Genomic DNA, 20,663 nt, shown 5'->3' with positions numbered 1-20,663 from the left:
CAGTGAAGGGGACAGGACTGGGAAACAAAAGGGTCTCAAAAGCGGGGAGGTCCAGGCGCCTGCAGTGGCCTACCGCGGCAAGAACAGGCCTCTGCAACTGAGCAAACTCAGAAAAGCCCTTCCCTCCAAGTGTTGCAAGTTCTGGAATGAAGGACACACCTACATACAGAGTGTTCTTGGTTCCTCCCAAAGCGGTTATCAAATCGTATCCCAGCCACCGGAGGAGGCTCTGGACAAAAAGTCTTTCAGCCACTTATTTGGCAGCTGGTGGTTGAAAAATTTTACATTTTGGGTCGAGAAGCCTGCAAATACCACCGCAGCAAGCAGGTCCTCCGCGCGCTGGGCCGTCCCAAACCTTCCGCCCACAGCAGTGTCCTCAGACTCTGGCCTTGGACACTCACCTTCCCCCAGGGAGCAAATTCCAGAACCGAGGGAGCGAGTGCGACCCGGGCACAAGTCCCGGGAAGTGATCCCTCATGCGCCCGGCCCTTGCCCCGGCCGCCTCAGCTCGACCACGCTACTTACACCGCTTCCCAAACCGAGTGATACAGGCAACAAACCCCCGCATCGGTGTCCGGTTCCCGGACCTGAGGGAACCCAATTTCGTCCCCCTCCCCCTTCCCCGCCGCGGAGCCGCCTCGGCCACGCGGGGGCCGCCGGCGGGAGGGGTTCGAGGGGCGGGGGCCCCTCAGCCAGAAGCACGTGCAGGAACCGGTGCGGGAGGAGGCGGGCGGCGAGCAGCGGGCTGAGCAGGGAGGACGGAAGGGAGAAGAAATAGGGAAGGCACCTTTGAGGCCGGGCGTAACCCGAGGATGCCGCAACGCTACGAGCTGGCCACTTACGAGTCTCCCAGATAGTCGTGGAAACGGATACGGCCGATGGTAGTATTGGCCTCGAAGTTGGGAGCCTCGTCCCCGAGAAGGAGACCTCCAGGCATGGCGGCAGCAGTGACGCAGGGAGACGAGGAGGCGCAGCAATGACGGCCACCAGCTTGCCGGCTCCGGCGGTGTNCATTTCTGGGACCTGGTTTCCAGCCTCTGAACCTGCCGGGAACCTGTGGGCGCCGGCGCCCGTCTCCACTCAAGTGACAAGGGACTCAGTGACCCCTGAAGGCTTGGGGGTGAGGATTGATCCTGCAGTGCCTCTGGGCTTTGGTGGTGCAAGGAAGCTGATCTCAGTAGAAGGGGAGCCCCAAGGCGGAGAATGGGGGTGGGGGAATGACGAATCCGCTATCCTCCTATACGCTCACTCTTGGGAGCCTGACCCCTCCCCTTACTCCTCTTTAAGTATGAGCTTCTGGAATCCTGACCGCCCCAGCTAGCCTGGCCATCACGACCTCTGTATCAGAGGATGTGGCAAGACCCAGACGTGTAAGGGACCTTATGTCAGAGGAAGTGGCTTTCGTATTGCAGCAAAAATTCCAGCACCTATGTCAGTCAGTGCTTCGGGAAATGTGACTAAACTTTTATTTCACTCCCCTGTCCCAGNCGCGAGATCATGACCTAAGCGAAAGTCGGACGCTTAACCGACTAAGCCACCCAGGCGCCCCGTGATCTGCTCTATGCAAGTCAACTCTGCCACCCAAGGAAGTGGAAAGTTTACATACATTTATTTGCCCTCTATGTGCCAAGCACGAGGTAGACAAAATAACTGTTCTCTTGGAGTTTTCATTCTAGTGGGGGAGACATAACTAAGCGAGAATATATTGGATTATATATTTATTTAATAAATATATTAGATAGCAGTAAAACCTATTTAGAGAAATAAAGTTATGTGCTGGAGGGTGACTGGGTGCTGCTTTGCATTGGATGGTCTGGTTTGGGAAAGCCTCCAGGATAATGTAGGTAAACTACTTAGCACATAGTAAGTGCTCTGGAAATGGTAGCTGTTATTTGGATGATGATAATGGCTTATGCAATACATCTTGCTTTGCCAGCTATGTGCATGGCACTGTGCCAGGCCTGGTGATACAGTGAAGAGCTGCAGTCCCTGCTCTTATAGGGAAGGCAGATGTACATGCAGCTTTGATAAAATTATAGAGTAAATGCTAATGGGAGAGGGTGCCAAATGGTTGGAGTTCAGAAGTGGGAAAAATCTTCTGCACGGAGCTTCTTAGCCTTAACGAAGGCACATGGCAGTGTTAAGAGAAGTGACTCACATACTGTGATTTTGGTTTTCATCATAGTGCTGTGTGTGTGGAGTGCGTGGTGCGTGTGTTTGTGTGTGCGCATGCGCGCGCATGCTAACCATGTTTACTCCGTTCTCCTCTGAACAAGGGTTTACAGTAAGATTACTGGTAAAATTCCTAGCCACTCTAGAGAACTCCACAAAGCTACTGTAATTTAATATCTCAACTAATTTGACTCCAGGCTTTGATTTTGAAAGCGCTGTGTCTTAACTCCATTTGTGGGGGAGGGAGAGATAGAGGAGGGAAAGGAGGGTAATTTGACCTAATGCACTATTAATAACACCATGGAGATAGCATAGAAAACACAGATATACCACCACTATGGAGAATGAATACAGAAACAGGCTATTGATCTCTATAAAAAGCATAATTATGAAACTGTCTGCTGTAAATTAAGCAAATACACATGCAATAAAATCAAATAAAGGCCTGTTAGCATTTAAAGCTCCAAAGACTGCACCCTGGAAATCCTTATGCACTCTGGATGCTTATTTGTTTTAGTCTTTGTCGCATCTTAAATTCTTTTGAATTAGCTGATATTTGAAAGACAGATTTTTTTTTTTACAAAAATATCTGGATTTCTGTCTCCTGGAAAGGTCTAGCCACACTGGCCGTATTCCATGTGGGTGAACAGTGGCTGGAGAGATGCCTTCTAAGGGTGCATATGTTCCCTGTTATTTAGAAGGTCCTTCACTACTTACTGACATTAAGCGTCTATGGTCATTTTAACCCCACTCTGGCACTGTTGTTTTTCTTAGAGTAGAATTAGGAGGAAAATGGATCCTATCCTAATGTATCCCTATTTCTTTCAAAATTGTGAAAATGAAAAGTTGACCAAAGGCCATATGTTTCAAGGAGGAACAAGATAGAGTATATCTTTGTCAAAGTAAAGAATATTCCTATATACTTAATGTGCCAAGTCGAAAGAATACATCTGTCCTGCCTGGACCTTGTAGTGAGTTAGTTTAACCTCTGTATTACATGGAAGGCCAATGCTTGATGGGCTGAGCCCATTCCAGAGGGAAGAAGTGCCATGGGCTAAGGAGGAAAAGAGGAAGGGCAAGGAAGACATTCCAGGGAGAGGCCAGAATGTGGAAAAAAGGAGAGGAGGATAAGGGAGGGATTTACTTTGCAGAGACGGTAGAGGCTCTGATACCAGGGGGGAAAAAGTTTTCAGGCCGCTGGCAGTGTTGAGGAGAATCTTGAAGTCCTTAGAAGTAACTTCTGGGTGACAGGAAGGAGGGGACTGCAGAGATTTTCAGGGGGCTTTGACTCCTGTCTGATTGATAGGGTCTCCTATCTTTATTGCTTTATAAAGTGCATTATGTTTCTCTCTCTTATTCTCTCATTAGGTTGTGAACTCCTAAAGACTTGACCATATTTTTTTACTGATACACGTTTGTGACCCGTTAGATGTGGTGGGCATGGGGCTAGTTATACAAAGTGTTGGAGAAGCATTTGGCTACGTCTTGCAGCCACACCAACAGGTCTGTCTGTCTGTAGCTGGAAATAAAAGAGCGACGTGTCCCTAGTTATAATTGCAGCTAGGGAGAAATTCTTATGTATGTAGGAGGAAATATATAAACTTGAAATTAATGGTAGGAATGTGGGATTAGGTTTTTAAAAGCAATTCTTATAAGCTTTCTTGTTAAATCTGATGGTTTTTTTTTTTTTTTTTTTTCAGAAATAAAAATGGAAAGAAGGCTGGTGCACAGGAAGCTGTACCTGCTGTTCAGGACAGTGCTGTTCACCCGCTATAGGGAGTGGGGCTGCTGATCTCGCCACTGTCCTTTATCTTGTGTAACGCCGTTGCTTCCTCCCTATTGTATCTGTTACAGGACATCTGAATTGTGGAAAGAAACAATGTGGGAGTAAAAATGAAAAGATGACAGTTTCTAAAATGCTAGAATGATGAATAAGTCTCAGGAGGGCTCTGGAGTAATAAGTTCTGACACTTATTTCCCCAAATAAAGCACTCTGAAAGGTTACGGTTTACCCTGCAAGAGATTGCTTAGTAAATTTCACAGACAATGATTTTGGGAGGAAAATTTGTTACAAAGGGTTCAAGGGTTAGATTTAGAGATGTCATACAATCATTGGGTAACTAAGGACCACATGCCAACTTAAAAGTTAGCCAGTTCTCTCACCTCCTTTTAGTTGAGCATAACGGGCCCTAGGCTATATAGGGGAAGAATTTATTACTGTTACAGAGTGGGCAATGAATACAAATTTGTGAAACTTCATACTGGAGATCCATAGAAACCATCATAGGAAAGAGGGGAAAAGGGAAGAGAGAGAGAGAAAAGAGGGAAAGTGGACAGCAGAGAAGTCACAAGAGCTGGTGGGGAGAAGACAGAAGGAAAACAAGGAGAAAGGGACGTTTGGAGAGGAACCGATTTGGATTCCTGCCCGCCTTGCCTGGGCCTCCCTCCACAGGAGAGCTGGCCACATGGTCCTGCCACTCTGGCCATCGGTGATTGCACAGGGCTGGGTGTGTGGCCCAAAGGCAGTCAACCTCCAAACTGGCTAGCAGCCCGTGAGGGAGCCTGACACAAAATGTTTGTTTTATTATGGGATCCTCTCTTGGTGGCTGGAATGCAAGAGCACAGATTTAGTTAGCAGTTCACAGCCGGGACAGGAGCTGAAAGCTGGTCAGGGAAGGTAGTAAGCAGAAGCCATGAGGTGGCCCTGAGAAGGGTGGAGAGTGGCAGGAACTCTAGAGGCAGAATAGCAGGTGACTGATGCTGAAGGCGGATAAGCGCCCAGTCACAAAAGCTACACTGGGTACTCGTGGCCTGCTAGCTTCCAAACTCAAACTAGCTTCCAAACTCAAACTCTCTGAGGCCTAGTGCCAAGAGTGAATTAAGGTCAGTAGTGGGAGAAGTCTCCTCAGGGAAAGGGAATCAAGTTATGCATTGCCTGAGAATTTAAATATAATAATAATATCAGTCTGCTTGTTATTATTAACAAAATCTGGCACTTCTAAGCAACGTTTGTGATAAAACAGTCCTAGAAAAATCTAGATGTTGATCTAAATTGTTAACAGTTGCTGCAGTTCTTGTTGAATTTTAAGAATGTATACATAAGATCCAGTTTAGCACATTTTAATACTTCTTCTTTGAGGGGAAAAAGTATACTGCATAGAAGTTAATTTGGAGAACTCTCCATCATATAGTCAGCTCTCTGTATATGTGGACCTCATTTATTTCAAGAGTGAATTGATTGTGGTTCAAACTGTCTTGCAGCACAGTTTCTGTCAATAACTCCGACATTTAATAATTTGCTGCATTTAAATAGTAGATTTGAAGTAAACATTAGCTCAGTTGTTAGAAAGTAACAGACCTTAAGTTATTTTCCTGTGACTGCTTAAAAGTTTTGTGTTTAAAATTTAAAGCACATGTACACCAAAAACTATAAAACATTACTAGAAGAAATTAAAGAAGATACAGATGAATGGAAAGATGTCCCATATTTATGGATTGGAAGACTTAATATTATTAAGAAGTCAACTACCCAAAGCAATCTACAGGTTCAGCGTAATTCCTATCAAAATCATGAAGTTATTTTTTGCAGAAATAGAAAAATCCATCCTAAAATTCACACGGAATACCAAGGAACCCTGAATAGCCTCAAAATTATCTTGACAAAGAACAAAGTTGGAAGTCTTTTGTTAAAAAAAATTTTTAATGTTTATCTATCTTTGAGAGAGAGATAGGCAGAGCATGAGCATGAGCTGGCCAGAGAGAGAGGGAGAACAGATTGTGAAGCAGGCTCCAGACTCTGACCTGTTAGCACAGAGCCCAACACAAGGCTCGAACTCACAAACTGCAAGATCGTGATCTGAGCCAAAGTCAGACACTTAACTGACTGAGCCACCCAAGCACCCCTAAAGTTGGAAATCTTAACACTTTTCTGATTTCAAACATATTACAAAGCTACAGTTATCAAAACAGTGAGGAACCAGCATAAATACAGATGTATAGACCAACGAAACAGAATAGACAGCCCAGAAATAATCCCTTACATACATGGGTGAATAATCTTTACCAAGGATGTCAAAGCCACTCAATGAAGAAAGACAGTCCCTTAACAAGTGACATTGGGAAAACTGGACATCCACCCACATGCAAAAGAATGAAGTGGCACCCTAAATTACACCATATACAGAGAAAGGTTGGGAGGGGGAAGCTTTTTAAAAAAAACATACTACTATGAAAATTCCCTTGCCCAAAATTTAGTCCATAGCCTATATAAGATTACCTATTAAGGACAAATAGAAATCCTAAAAGTCTTCTGCACAAATAATAGTAAAAAAGTTTTAGCAATCTGTGTGGTTAACCTAACTTGTTCCATCTGCCAGAAACACAATTAGATCCAACTGTTCTTTTACTCATGAGGTTTGTGTTATCATACGTGTCTCATGGCTAAAATGTGCAAATCAGAGCTGTAAGATTTTTGTTTGTGTCTATATGTTTATATATATCTACATATATATGTTATATATGTGTTACCTTCCTACCTCTGGATGGTATTGCCAAAAATAAGTTGTAAAAGAGCTCTATTTAATTGCCTTAAAATAATAGGCACTTACAAAAATTAAGACTAGTCAAATGAGCTTATGTTGTCTCTATTAGATATTTAAGATTATAAAAGTTTGAAATCATCCTAAGAACAAAACATAATAAAAATAAATTGCTTGGTGTATGTTAAGCACAGAAGTAGAGAAAGAGACACACAGAGTGAAAAGCTACATTTAATGTATAGATGCTTTGCTTCTGTGATGTTTGATGTTACAAAAATTGTCAGTAAGAGAAATAACTTAAGTTGATGTCTAACGGTGTCTAATGTCTCATGAAATGTTCATAAACAATCTAAACAGAATCACTTAGGACATGTGAATTAAATACATGTAAGTGGAATAAGTTTAGAAATGAACTTTTCCACAATGATTATGTTTTATAAAACATGTCTGCCTAAAAATAGTTTCCAAAATCTTTTTGGGAAGTTAAATCTTTAAAGTTATACTAAGTAAAATTAAATTGATATACTAGATATTTATTGAATACCTAGATCATTTCCAGTCAGATAAAATGCTGAAACTTTAAATGCTAAATATAAATTTATCGACTTTGGCTTCTTATCATAAAGAGACAAAAGATATTTAGGTCCGTTAATAACACATTCTTCTTGCCACACTGAAAAAATTGTCTATGGAAAAGCATATGCTTCTAGAAATAATGAAATGATATGTTATATCATTTCTACTAGTTATATATACTACAGAATATTGGTGTGTAACAAACACCTCACAATAGTCAGCTTCCTAGTTTTCACTAAAATTAGGTCTCCTAAGAGTTAAATATTCTAATCAATATATGTGATTAAAAGTGCTAGAGATAATAAGGAAAAAATCTGCAGGCAAAATATACAAATAAGGTAGGATATGTTTTTGGCAAAAAAAAAGATATGAGGGATGAAGATGTATTTTTGTTAAGGAAAGTGGAAAGTAATATTGTCCTAGTTTAGAGGCTACTTAAAGTTTGTTTCCAAATTAAAAAATAACAACAGGAGGATGAAGGACAAAAACGAAACAGATCTAGAAAAGCTGGGAAGAAGACAAGGAGAGAAAATTGTATTTTATGTCGTTAAGCTGGCCAAAATTAAATGAATTTATTATAAGGGTTTAAAAAAACCAGCCTTAATATCACGAGCATACCTATGCACAGAAAAAGAATGTAAACCCCAAATATGCCTCTTTGGCATAAATTTATTTAGAGCTGAAGGTGATGAAGAAGCAGCAAAAACACAAAAAGCTCCTCCTCTTCATCATCAAGGCAGGACATAAACTCTCCTGTTGCTGCAGGCAGACTCTTATCACTTTAGAGAAGGCACCAGAGAAATCTGCAAACAATCCCGCTCCATTCCGTTTCCTCCTGCCTATTTACCTTTCAGCAGGATTTATTAGAAATGGAAATCATCAAACCCCATGCCAGACCTGCCAAATCTGGAACTTTGGAGGTAGGACCCAGTGGTATGTGTTTTAACAGGTTTTCCAGAGGATTCTGATGCTCTGGACTAAAATAGTACCCTGCCATTTACCGGGATTGGTTCAGGAACGGGCATTCAATCCAGTTCTTGCTGATGAGACATAACATCCCCTAGGAGAACTGGGGAAACTGTTCTTGCTTCTGCGTGAAAATCAAAGAAAGTCAGTGTTTCATCTCCCTCTGAACGTTGTGCCTGGATACTTAGAAATATTGCAGTTATGGTGCTTCAAACCCAGGAATGACAGAACACTGAGAGTGGCAGAGCAGAAAGATGGAAAATATCTGCATTCTTAATAGCATCATGGAACTACAGCCTGCCCTGAAACTTATTCCACCACTAGACATCCTGCTGAGTCAAGAAATATCCTTTTTTAATTTTATGTTTATTTTTGAAAGAGAGAGAGAGAGCGAGAGCGAGCGAGGAGGGGAGAGGGAGGGAGGGAGGGAGGGAGGGAGAGAGAGAGAGAATCTCAAGCAGGCTCCTTGATGTGCAGGCTCCTTGCCCAATGCAGGGCTCAATCCCACAACTCTGTGATCATGACCTGAGCTGAAATCAAGAGTTGGCCGTTCAACTGAATAAGCCCAGGCGTCCCAAGAAATATCCTTATTTTTAAAGAGAATTTGAGTCAGGGTTTCTGTAACTTGCTATCAAACATATCTGATAGTCTGATACATTAGATTTGCTAATATTTTAATTTGGATTTTTAAATGATTATTCATTAGTAAAAATGATCCAAGATTTATTTCATTTTATTTTTGCTGGCATTGTTAGCTTTCAGTATCAGGATTAAATTTCTTCATAAAGTAAATTGGGAAGCTTGTCATGATTTTTATTATCTGAGTAATTTAAATAACTCAAGAATTAGCTGTCTTTTAAGATATGTTCGATTTTCTGGTAAAGTAATCTGAATCTAGGGGCTTTTTTCAAATTAGATCTTTTGCTACACTTTCAAGTTCTTTGATTATTTGGCTAATTTCCTCTTTTTGTGAGCAATATTAATAATTAGATCTTTTTAAAGATCTATTTCAGAGCGCCTAGCTGGTTCAGTGCCTAGAGCATGTAACTCTTGATCTCGGGGTCGTGAGTTCAAGCCCTATGGTGAGCTTAGAGCTTACTTAAAAAAAAAACAAAAAACTGTCTATTAATTTATTGGCATATATTGGAAATCTCAGAATTAAAAAAACTTTATTTTCAGTGCCGTTGCCTTTCTCATTATATATATTTATGTTTACTTGCCCCTTTTCCCCTTGGTCAGACTTGCTAATGGGTTTTGTGCCATACCATTCACAGACCAAAAAAAATCACATTATTTTACTTATCTGGCCTATGAAGTTTTGTTTTGCTATGCTTTCTAGTTGATTAATTTCTTCTTTTGTTTTTATTCCTTTCTTTCTCCTATTCTCTTGGTTTATTTTGATTTTTTTGTGTGTGTGTTTTGATTGAATGCTTAGGTCATTTATTTTCAGTCTTCTGTTTATAGTAGTGAGATCACTAAAAGCTCTGAATTTTCTTCAGTTAAAGGTTTTTGTGGTATCCCATAAGTTTTGAAATGTAGTGGTTTTATTAATTTCTAAACATTCTGTATTTTCGTGTTGGTTTACACTTTAACCAAGAGTTACTTAGAAAACTGTTTTGTAATGTTCCTGTGATTGGATTGGGTTTACTATCTTTTTCTTATTAATTTCTTATTTTATTTCAGTTAGATCTGTAGCATATGAAGCATATGAAGCATATGAACATGAAGCATATGAAGGTTTTATTTGCAGCCTAGGCTTTGATGAATGTTTATTAACCTCCAATGGCTACTTAAAAACAATGGATAGTGTCTGTTTAAAGGATAGGACAAATGTCTACCTATGTACACCTGTATTTCTGTCTGTCTGTCGGTCGATGATTCAACCCTCCTCCCACTACCTAAGCTTATTAAGGTCTTCCCTCCTCTCCTTACTCTTTCTCTTTGTACATCATCGATCTCTGCTTCTCTTCTGGCCATTCTTTTATCATGCAAACGTGCTCTAGTACAGTTCTCTACAATAGGAATAGAGTGTGAGCCACACCTGTAATTTAAAATTTTATGGTAGCCATGTTAAAATAGTAAAAAGAAAGGCAAAATGAACTGTATTATATTTTACTTAACCCTACATATTAAAAATCATCATTTTAATATGCAATTAATGTAAAGATGATTAATGAGATAATATTTTTTTGTATCAAGTCTTTGAAAACTGGTGTGTAATTTGCACTTATGGTGGATCTCGCCCTGCACAGTCACATTTCAAGGGCTCAGTCACCACCTGTGACTAGTAGCTACCATATTAGGCAGCTGAGTTTAGAAGTCCCAGCATTTCCTCCTGCTATCACTTGTTTCTCTGTTCCTCTCTTTTTCTCTTCCTCTATCCATTAAAATGCATCTTGTTAAATCCAGTGGAAGCTTGTCTTCACTTTCAATGTGTTTGACAAAGTTGATCACTTTTTATGGAAACCTTTCTTTCTCTGCTTCCATAATACCAGAGTCTCCTGTTTTTGTTTTTGTTTTTTTTCCTCTTCTCTCCTGGCTTCTCTGTTTCCTTTACTAACTCCTCATCTCTTCTCTGATTTCTGCATGTTTCTCAGGGCACATTCCTTGACCATTTCATTTATCCACATTTCCTTTGGTGATGATATCAGTGAGTCCTGTGACCTTAAGTAACCTCTGTGTGCTGATAATGCTCATTTGTATCTTCAGCCAGACTCCAGATTTGTATTGCCACCTATCTGCCCATTTGACGCCTTGCCCTGAGTTGTATGTCATAGACATACAACATATGCCCCAAATATAATTCTGAATTCCCTCTCTTCCCCATGAAAACACATTTGATACAAAACTGAGCATCCTCAGTTTTCTCCTTCCCTCTAGAAGAAAGTGATCCTGACTCTTTTGACTCACTTCCCAAGAGGAAGTCCAAGTGATCCTGCTTCCCACGTGTGTCTTGTAACTGTTCACTTCCCTCCATCTTTACACCCAGCCCAGGGATTTAGGTGTTTCAGTTATTAATTTATTTTCCTCTAGATAAAAAGCCACCTTTCTTTGACCTACTTTGTGATCCGGGAGCTGTACTCTGCAAACTCTAGTTTTTCTCTGCCAGCAGGGTTGATGTTAGGCTCCTTCTAGGGGTGGAGGGTGTGCTGAAGGAATTCTCAAGGGTGGAAGGGATTTAACTTCTTCCTGTTTTTGTTTTTGTTTTTTTTCCTTCACATGACTGTGAATGGATCAGCACACAGCTGGCCCTAGGAGTGTTCTTTGTGGTAGTTGGTTGCTCACCAGTGGCTCCAGAGACTAAATGTCCTCTGAAAGGTTTCTTCTTCATCCCGGAGACGGGTGGCATGTTTCTTTAGCAGCTAAGCCACCCTAGAGAGGCCTGAATCTTAGGCTGGTACATCCCTTCTCTATATTTTGAAGTTTCTTCCTTGTTTACCATTCCCTCAGCCCTAAGTGTGATAGCCATGGTCTGTGGTTGCCACATCTATAACACCATAAATTTTTCTTTTACCCTTTTCAGTAGCTAGCCACCTTTTAACCAAATGAATAGTTCTTTCTATTATGCTTTCCCTGTGTGAATAGCTGGTGATTTCTGTCTCTTGACTGGACCCTGAGTCAAATAGAAATTGGTCCCAGGCATAATCCTACGACAAAAACTCAGTGATTGTTTTGGGGGGTTGGTTTGGTCTGAGCCCCTTGCCAGTGGGAAATACAATGCTGGTAATACATGGCATTCGATGGCATCATAATGAAATGATCACACATGGTTGATTTTGATGAAATGCCAACTGAAGCATGTGCGATGGGAGCTGCTGCCCTTAACAGTGGTGATCACCCCAAGGGCCAGTGTAGGTTGGTTGTATAGTGGAGTGGTTACAGAAAAATGAAACTCTAAGATCCCTGAACTATGGGTTCAGTTCTTGGTTTGAGACTCAGAGTGCTTCCATGGCAGACCTGAAAGGACTTTTTATTTCTCATAGCCACAGGGCTGATATAATTGAAAATCAAATGCAAAACTTAATTTTGTCGGTTGCAGAATTCCATCAGCTTTCACAGCCTTGCCAGTGTGAAAGGAACCAGAAAGGATCTGAAAAGAATAGGATTCTCAAACTTGAAATAGGGAGTTCTGGTGAGACTCACATGAAACAGAATCTTGAGTCACTCTGAGTCTCCCTTGCCTGATCTTCTGTACCTGAGGAGTCTTTCCTTCCCCCTGCCCCAAACCCTGTAATCCCCTCAACTGGAACTAATACCTCATAAAAGAGAGGATGCCTGGGGCGCCTGGGTGGCTCAGTCAGTTAAGCATCCGACTTCGGCTCAGGTCATGATCTCACGATTTGTGAGTTGGAGCCCTGCATTAGGCTCTGTGCTGACAGCTTGGAGCCTGGAGCCTCCTTCAGATTCTGTGTCTCCTCCTTTCTTTGCCCCTCCCATGCTCATGCTCTGTCTCTCAATAATAAATAAAAATGTTAAAAATTTTAAAAAAATTAAAAAAAGAGAGGATTCCCATGCTCCTTAAAACCTATATCAATTACCCCTTATTGCCAGTAGACTCACAACTAGGGTTCAATGTCATCATGTTCTAGTGGCCTGGCAGCATCAGAGTCTCTAAATATAACTGGTGCCCAGCCCAGGTTCCCAGATCTGCCCCTTGTTCCAGAGAGTCATCCCCTTTGCTCTACAGGGTCTGTCTGGGCCCAGAGAATCTCAATAAACTTTTAGACTCAAGATTCTCAACCAGTGTCTTTCAGCACCATGGTTTCAAAAACTAAATCTCAGAAGTAATTTTCGGTCTCTTACATAGAAGAAGTCTCCTTAAAGAGACGTATCTCTGGTGACTGCTTTTAGTCCCGGACCCGTGGACCTTGTCTCCTTCCTTAGCTTTCAGACTGTTTGTGTGATCTGTAGGTTGCATATAGATATAAATCTGGGGCATATAGGATAGGGCTTTTGGCAGAGGCAGTGCTCTCTTTCTTGGCTATTTGTTCTTCCTCAGCTTTCTGAGCACTGAGTCATCTTTAGCAAATGGCCAGGACTTAGCCATTGAAAGAGAAGATCTCTATGTTCCACGGAGAAGGAATTTGGGCTTGTCGTAGTCCTTAGATACTGAGCTCAAGTGTTGCTAAGCTAAATTCTTTCATTGTACAGAGAGCTAGATAATGAAGGCTTTATCAACAAAGTCTTTACATGTACTACTCAGTCAGTGACTGACTCTTCCAGGACTCCCCATGGACAGAAAAGTTTATTTTTTTGCCTACTCACTTAGGTATGTTGTCAGTTCTTGTCAATAAGCTTTCAGCCTTTATTTCCATCTCATGTTAGTTGAGAGGACAGTTTCAGGGCAAACCAAACCATCAGTTCAGGCCTAGTTGGGAACCTGTTAACTTTGCTCTGTTCCATGTCTCATCTCTGGGATCAATACCTTGATCATAAAGGGAGCTGGGCAGGATATATGGCTGATTCATTTGTAATAGAGGATACACAGTCAGAAGCACACACTTCTTTTTTTTTTTATTTTTAACATTTATTTATTTTTGAGAGAGAGAGAGAGAGAGAGACAGAGTGCAAGCAGGGAAGGGGTAGAGAGAGAGGAGACACAGAATCCAAAGCAGGCTCCGGGCTCTGAACTGTCAGCCCAGAGCCCGACATGGGCCTGAACTCATGAGCTGTGAGATCATGACCTGAGCTGAAGTTGGACATTTAACTGACTGAGCCACCCAGGCACTCCCAGAAGCACACAATTCTCACTGGAAGAGCTGGATCATTGGTGTTGGCTTTTTATATAAAGGCAGATTTGCTTGCTATTTAACGAGACTTACTGAATATTTATAAATAGTTACAAAGTTAAATTATTCATGCATATAGTTTCCCTCCCCTTTTTCCTCCTCATTCACTTGTTCATCCATTCAGCACACATTTATCTCTCTATGTGCAAGCCATTGTGCATGGTGCTGGTAATAAGACCTCAGTGAGCTTGTGTAATGCTTTTTCCTTACCTCTTCTCAATGTTTTCATCCTTTTTCCTTTAAATATTTCTTTTGTCTTACCCATTTTTTTCTTTTACATGTTTTTTTTTTTTTTTTTTGAATCTTTATTTCAGAGAGAGTGCAAGAGCAGGGAAGAGGGCCAGAGGGAGAGAGAGAATCTTAAGGAGGCTGCATGCTCAGCGTGAAGCTGGACATGGGGCTTGATCCCACAACCCTGGGATTATGACCTAAGCCTAAATCAAGAGTTGGATGCTCAATGGACTGAGATACTCAGGTGCGCCTCTTTTACATTGTTATTCAAGCATATAATAAAAATAATTTGCTACCTATTAAGATACAGCGAATTCAAATCAGGAAGATTTGAGTAGTTCTTGTAGCCATCGTGGGCCACACCCCTGTTTATCTCGGTCACTAACAATGCCTGCTTGTGGGACAGCATGTGGGGATACTAGCAGTGCTAGCTGCCTTACTGAGACTGACTTCCTGAGGCTGGACTCTACGCTCTGACCATCTGCTCCTTCAGATCTCATCCATCTTTGTCCTCCTCTAGCATGGGGATAACTCCCATTTCCCTCAGAAACACTGAGTTTTAGAGTATTCTCTCTGCACAGCTACCTTGCCCATGTGGAGTCTGGAAAATTTCATCACCGAGAGGTGTATCACCCACTGATAAAAGTTTGGGAATGCCTCAGTAAGCACAATCTGTAAAGACATAAAGGCATGTGTTTACTTTTCATCTAGAATGGATTCTTGAGGGTTGGGGGGACTTTGGCTTTGTACTTTCTTATAGCTACATAGCACATGATCTCTTTTACTTGCCCAGTAAGTGTGTTGTGGTTACTTAGTAAATATTTATGATAGCAGTGAATAAAAACTAAGAAGCTAGGCTGGGTATTTCAGTGGTCAGGTGGACGAATTCTGTTAGAACAAACTTTTCCTCCTCCTTTTCCAAGCGTGTATTTGTTTTGTGCTTCAGCCTTGGGTCCTAAATTGGAGCTAGAAACTGTGGGTCAAAGGAGGAAACAACCACTGAAAATTAACAAGGCAAGAGATGGGGGCTATGCGTACCTTAGGCTTTCATAATACGTTTCATAATACATATTTAGTGAGGACATGATATTCCCATTGTCTTGGCCCATACACACTCTGCAGGGCAAGTAGTGACTCGCTGGAGGAAGGTGCAAATCAGCAGAGTCCAACTGAGGGACGTGCTGTCACTAACAGGCCACTGGAACACACTGAAAGTTAACCCCAGTTATGGGCCTATTGGCAATTAGGGCGATTGGAGTAGGTTTTAAGGAACATGGCTGACCTCTCTTTTGTGAAGTATCTGCTCCAGGTTAGGTAATTGCAGGGCTTTTGTAGGGTGAGGGAAAGACTCCTCATATGTAGAAGAGCAAGTAATGTTTTTTTTTTTCCTAGAAATTAATTTGCATTTATGCCTATGACCCATTTCAAGTTGATTTTGTGTAAGGTGTGAGGAATAGGTCAAGGCCTGTCTTTGCATTTATGTATGTATGCATTTATTTGCATCTGAATATCCAAATGTTTCAGCATTGTTTGTTAAAAAATACCATAGTTTCTCCATTGAATTGTTTTGCAGCTGTATCAAAGAACAATTGACCATAAATAGAGGGTGGATTTCTGGACCCTCAACTCTATTTCATTGATCTATATTTCTATCCTTTTGCTAATATCACTATGTCTTGACTACTGTTTACTCTTGAAATTAGGTAGTATGAGACCTCCAACTTTGTTCTTTTTCTATTTTTGTTTGTTGTTGGCTCTTTGTCTGTTGTTGTTGGCTCTTGTGGTTCCTTTGGCTCTCCATATAAAATTTTGAATCAGCTGCCTGTATCAACAAAAAAATCCTGCAGAATTGTGATTGGGATTGCACTGACTCTGTACATTGGTTTGGAGAGACTGTTACCTTGACAATATTGAATCTTCAAGTCCATGACTATTGTACGTCTCAGCATTTATTTAGATTTTCTTTGGTTTCTTCCATCAATCTTTTGTAGATTTTAGCAGACAGATTTTGCACGTGTTTTGTTAGGTTTATACCTGAGTACTTTGCTTATTTTGGATACTAGTATAGATAGTATTTTTTAAATTTGAAATTCCAGTTGTTCATTGCTTGTATATAGGAATAAGATGGACTTTTGTACATTGACCTGTATCCTGCCACCTTCCTAACTCACTAGTCTCAGGCACATTATGTCTTTGAAATTTTTGATGTACACAATCATGTTATCTGTAAATAAAGATTTTTTTTCCATTCCAATTTATGTGTTCTTTACTTCTTTTTATTGCATTATTATACTGGTTAGGACATTCAGTACAGTATTGAGTACGAGGGGTCAGAGGGCATCCTTTCCTCATTGCCAATCATAGGAGGAAATCATCAAGTCTTTCATCATTAAGTAAGAAGTTAGTTGCAGGTTTTCCATAGATGCCTTTTATTAGGTTAGGGAAGTTCCATTCTATTCTGAATTTGCTGACAATTGTTATCAAATGGATATTGAATTTATTCTAATGCTTTTCCTGAATCCAGTAAGATACTCACATGGTTATTCTTCTTGAGATTTTTGACAAGGCGAGTTGCATCAGTTGCTTTTCAAATGTTGAATAAGCCTTGGATTCCTAGGATAAAATCCACTTGGTTGTGTCATATTATCTTTTTTATATATTGATGCTTCAATTTGTTAATAATTTGTGAGATAATTGTGTTTTTTAAAGTTTTTTTTTTTTTAAGTTTATTGATTTATTTTGAAAGAGAGTGCACATGAGCGGGGGAGGGAGAGAGAGAGAGAAAGAAAGAATCCCAAGCCGGCTTAGCACTGTCAGTGCAGAGCCTGATGTCGGGCTCTATCATGACCTGAGCCAAGGTCGGAGTTTAACCGACTGAGCCACCCAGGTGCCCTTTTTGTAAGATTTTTGTATCTTTGTTCATGAGGGATATTCATTTGAAATATTCTTGATTGTAATGTCTTTATATGATAATTTATTGGGTAATAAAATACTAGCCTTACAAAATGAATTGAGAAATTTTCCTTCATCTTCTTTTTCAGGAAGAGATTGTATAGAATTACTATTTCTTCCATCAGTATTTGGTCAACTTCACCCTCTGGGCCTGGAGTATCCTTTTTAGAAGGCTTAAAATGACAAGTTCAGTTTCTTCAATAAATATTATAAGAAATAAGAAGATTTCTTTAATAGAAATGCATCTATTCCTTACTGAATGAGTTCGATAGTTTACTAAAGAATTTCATCTAGGGGTGCCTGGGTGGCTCAGTCAGGTAAGCTCTGACTTTGGCTTAGGTCATGATCTCACAGCTTGTGGGCTCGAACCCCACATTGGGCTCTATGCTGACAGCTCAGAGCCTGGAGCCTCCTTCAGATTCTGTGTCTCCCTCTCTCTCTTCTACTCCCCCACTCATGCCCTATCTCTCTCTCTCTTTTTCTCTCTTCTCTCTCTCACAAAAATAAACATTAAAAATTAAAAAAAATAAAGAACTTAATCTATATTATCAAATTTATAAAAGTGGAGTTTTTCATAGAATTTCCCTTAAGACCTTTTAAGTGTCTATGGGGTCAGTAGTAATTTACCTTCTTTTATTCTTCATTATGGTAACTCATGTCCTCTCTATTCTTGGTCAGCTTAGTGAGAGGTTTATCAATTATACTGAATTTTTCAAAGAACCAGCTTTTGTTATCAATTTTCTATTCTCTTTCTATTTTCTATTTTAATTGATTTCTGCTCTTACCTTCATAATTTCCTTCCTTTTTCTTGCTTTGGGTTTATTTTGCTCTTTTTTCCTAGATTTTTAAAGTGCAAGATTAGATCATGGAATTAAGACAGACTTCTTTTCCAACATAAGCATTTAATGCTATGAATTTCCTTTGAATCACTGTATTAAGTGCCTCCCACAAATTCTGCTATATTTGTTGTATTTTCATTTTCATTCAGTCTCCCTCCTAATTTCCCATGTGACTTTCCCTTTGACCTATGAGTATTTTAGAAGTATGTTATTTGGTTTCCAAATATTTGGGAGATTTACTAGGTATCTTTCTTTTATTAATTTCTAATTCAATCCCATTATGATCCAAGAAGATATTTTATATGATTTCAATTATTCTAAATTTATTAAGGTTTGTTTTATGGCCCCGATTATGGTCTTTTATTGTGAATATTCCATGTATACTTAAAAAAATGTGTTTTCTGTTATTGTTGGGTACAGTGTTATATAAAGGTTAATTATGTCAACTGGTTTATAATATTGTGCATGTTTTTTGTATTGGCCACTGACTGGTTTTTCTATTTCTATCAATTACTGTGAGAAAGATGTTAAAGGCTCTAAATATAGTTGTGGATTTATCTACTTCTCATTCCATTTCTGTGTCTGCTTTAAGTCTTTGGAAGTTCTCTCATTAGGTAAATACACATTGAAGATAATTGTTATTATTATTATTATTTATTATTTGTGAGAGAGAGAGAGAGAGAATTGACCCTTTTCTCATTATGAAATACATATTTTTTATCTTTGATAATATACCTTATTTTGAAGTCTACTTTGATACTAATATAGTCACTCCATTTGTCTTTTTTTTTAAAGTTTATTTATTTATTTTGAGAGCGAGAGGAAAGAGAGAAGGGGAGGGGCAGAGAGAGAAGGAGAGAGAGGTAATCTCAAGCAGGCTCCACACCAGCAGTGCTGAGCTCAATGAGGGGTTGAACTCACAAACCAGGAGATCATGACCTGAGCTGAAACCAAGAGTCAGATGCTTAACCGACTGAGCCACCCAGGTGCCCACCATTTGTCTTTTAACTAATGTTTGCATGCTGTCTCTTTTTTTATCTTTTCACTTTTAACCCATTTATATTTTTATTCTTAAAGTAGGTTTCTCATAGATAGCATATATTGTGTTATTATTTATTTTTAATTCAATCTGACAAAATTTAACTAGTATGTTTAGATCATTTACACTTAATGTACTTACTGATATGCTTAGATTTGTTTTATTATTTATTTTCCAGTTGTCCCTCTGGTTTTCATTGCCTGTTCCTCCGTTCTATTGATCTTTCACTAGGTTCACTGACTCTTTTCTTTCTTTTCTTCTCCATTTTGCCCTTGAGGCTTCAATTGAAGTATTCATTTCAGACGTTGTATTTTTTCACATCTAAAATTTTCATTTGGTTCTTTAAAACTTAAAATAAAATGGATTTCACTTTTTAGAGCAATTTTAGGTTCACAGCGAAATTGAGAAGAAAGTACAGGGAGGTCTCATATGTCCTCTGCCCCTATACATGCACAAATTCCCCCATAATCAACATCTGGCATGAACGTGGGACTTTTGTTACAATTGATGAATCTATATGATACATCCTTATCACCCAAAGTCCATAGCTTATGTTAGGATTCACTCTTGGTGTTGTACGTTTCATAGGTTTTGACAAAAGTATAATGATGTGTATTTACCTTTATAGTTTTGTACAGAATAGTTTCACTGCCCTAAAAATCCTCTGGGCTCTAGTTATTCATCCCTCCCCCCTCCTCTAAGTCCTTGGTAACCACTGATCATTTTCCTGTATCCATAGATTTGCCTTTTCCAGAATGTTTTATAGTTGAAATCATACAGTATGTAGTGTTTTCAGATGGGCTTCTTTCACTTAGAAATATGCACTTAAGTTTCTTCCATGTGTTTTCATGGTTTTAGAGCTCATTTCTTTTTAGTGCTGAATAATATTCCATTGTGTGAATGCACCACAGTTTATCCATTCACCTGCTAAAGGACATCTTGGTTGGTTCTAATTTAGCAATTATAAAGCTGCAATAAACATTGTTATGCAGGTTTTTTGTGGATATAAGTCTTTAACTTATCTGGGTAAATGCCTAACATACATTTAATTTTATAAGACAGTTTTGTGTTTGTTTGTTTTTTTTTTTACAGTTTCTATTTCTCTGTCTGTATTTGTTTTTTTTCAACATCATTAATATTTACTTCCCATAGCATAGTTATAATAGCTTCTTGAAGTCTGTTGGTCATCTCAGTGGGTGACATTTGTTGATTGTCTTTCCCTTGTAAATTGATCTTTACCGGGTTCTTTGTGTGGTGAGTAATTTTAGATTGTATCCCAGACATTTTGAATATTGAATATGAATGATTCCCATTAAAATCCTCCAGAGAATGTTGGCAGGTAGTCCACTTGGGTTATTTCAGACTGTCTGGCTATATTCTGTGCGTGAGAACTCCAGTGTCATCTCTGTTTTTGGAAACTTTGCTGGGCTGCTTTGAATATGTTCCATGCATGTGCAGCTCAGGGTTAAACCCATGTCTTGTGCCAGTTTTTACACAGAATCGGGAGATCCCTTTCTCTAACTTCTCTAGCTCCCTTCTTTTTTAAAACGTTATTTTAATG

The 20,663-nt window shown here is 39.7% G+C and overlaps 1 protein-coding gene across 1 annotated transcript in view; it reads right to left on the bottom strand.

Annotated features, from left to right (window-relative positions):
- PRDX6 (peroxiredoxin 6) overlaps positions 1 to 1,004 on the bottom strand; it is an 11,730-nt gene extending 10,726 nt beyond the window's left edge. The window contains exon 1 of the mRNA XM_077756015.1: positions 843 to 1,004. Within this exon, the coding sequence (XP_077612141.1) occupies positions 843 to 937 (95 nt within the window). The 5' untranslated portion in view covers positions 938 to 1,004. The remainder of the gene's footprint in view (positions 1 to 842) is intronic.
- Positions 1,005 to 20,663: the final 19,659 nt, after the last annotated feature.

Source organism: Crocuta crocuta, unplaced genomic scaffold (genome assembly GCF_008692635.1).
Source record: "Crocuta crocuta isolate KB4526 unplaced genomic scaffold, BGI_CrCroc_1.0 scaffold122, whole genome shotgun sequence".
Taxonomy (NCBI): Eukaryota; Metazoa; Chordata; class Mammalia; order Carnivora; family Hyaenidae; genus Crocuta; species Crocuta crocuta.
Note: the sequence above shows the minus strand (reverse complement) of the source record. Positions and strands in the feature narration are given on the sequence as shown.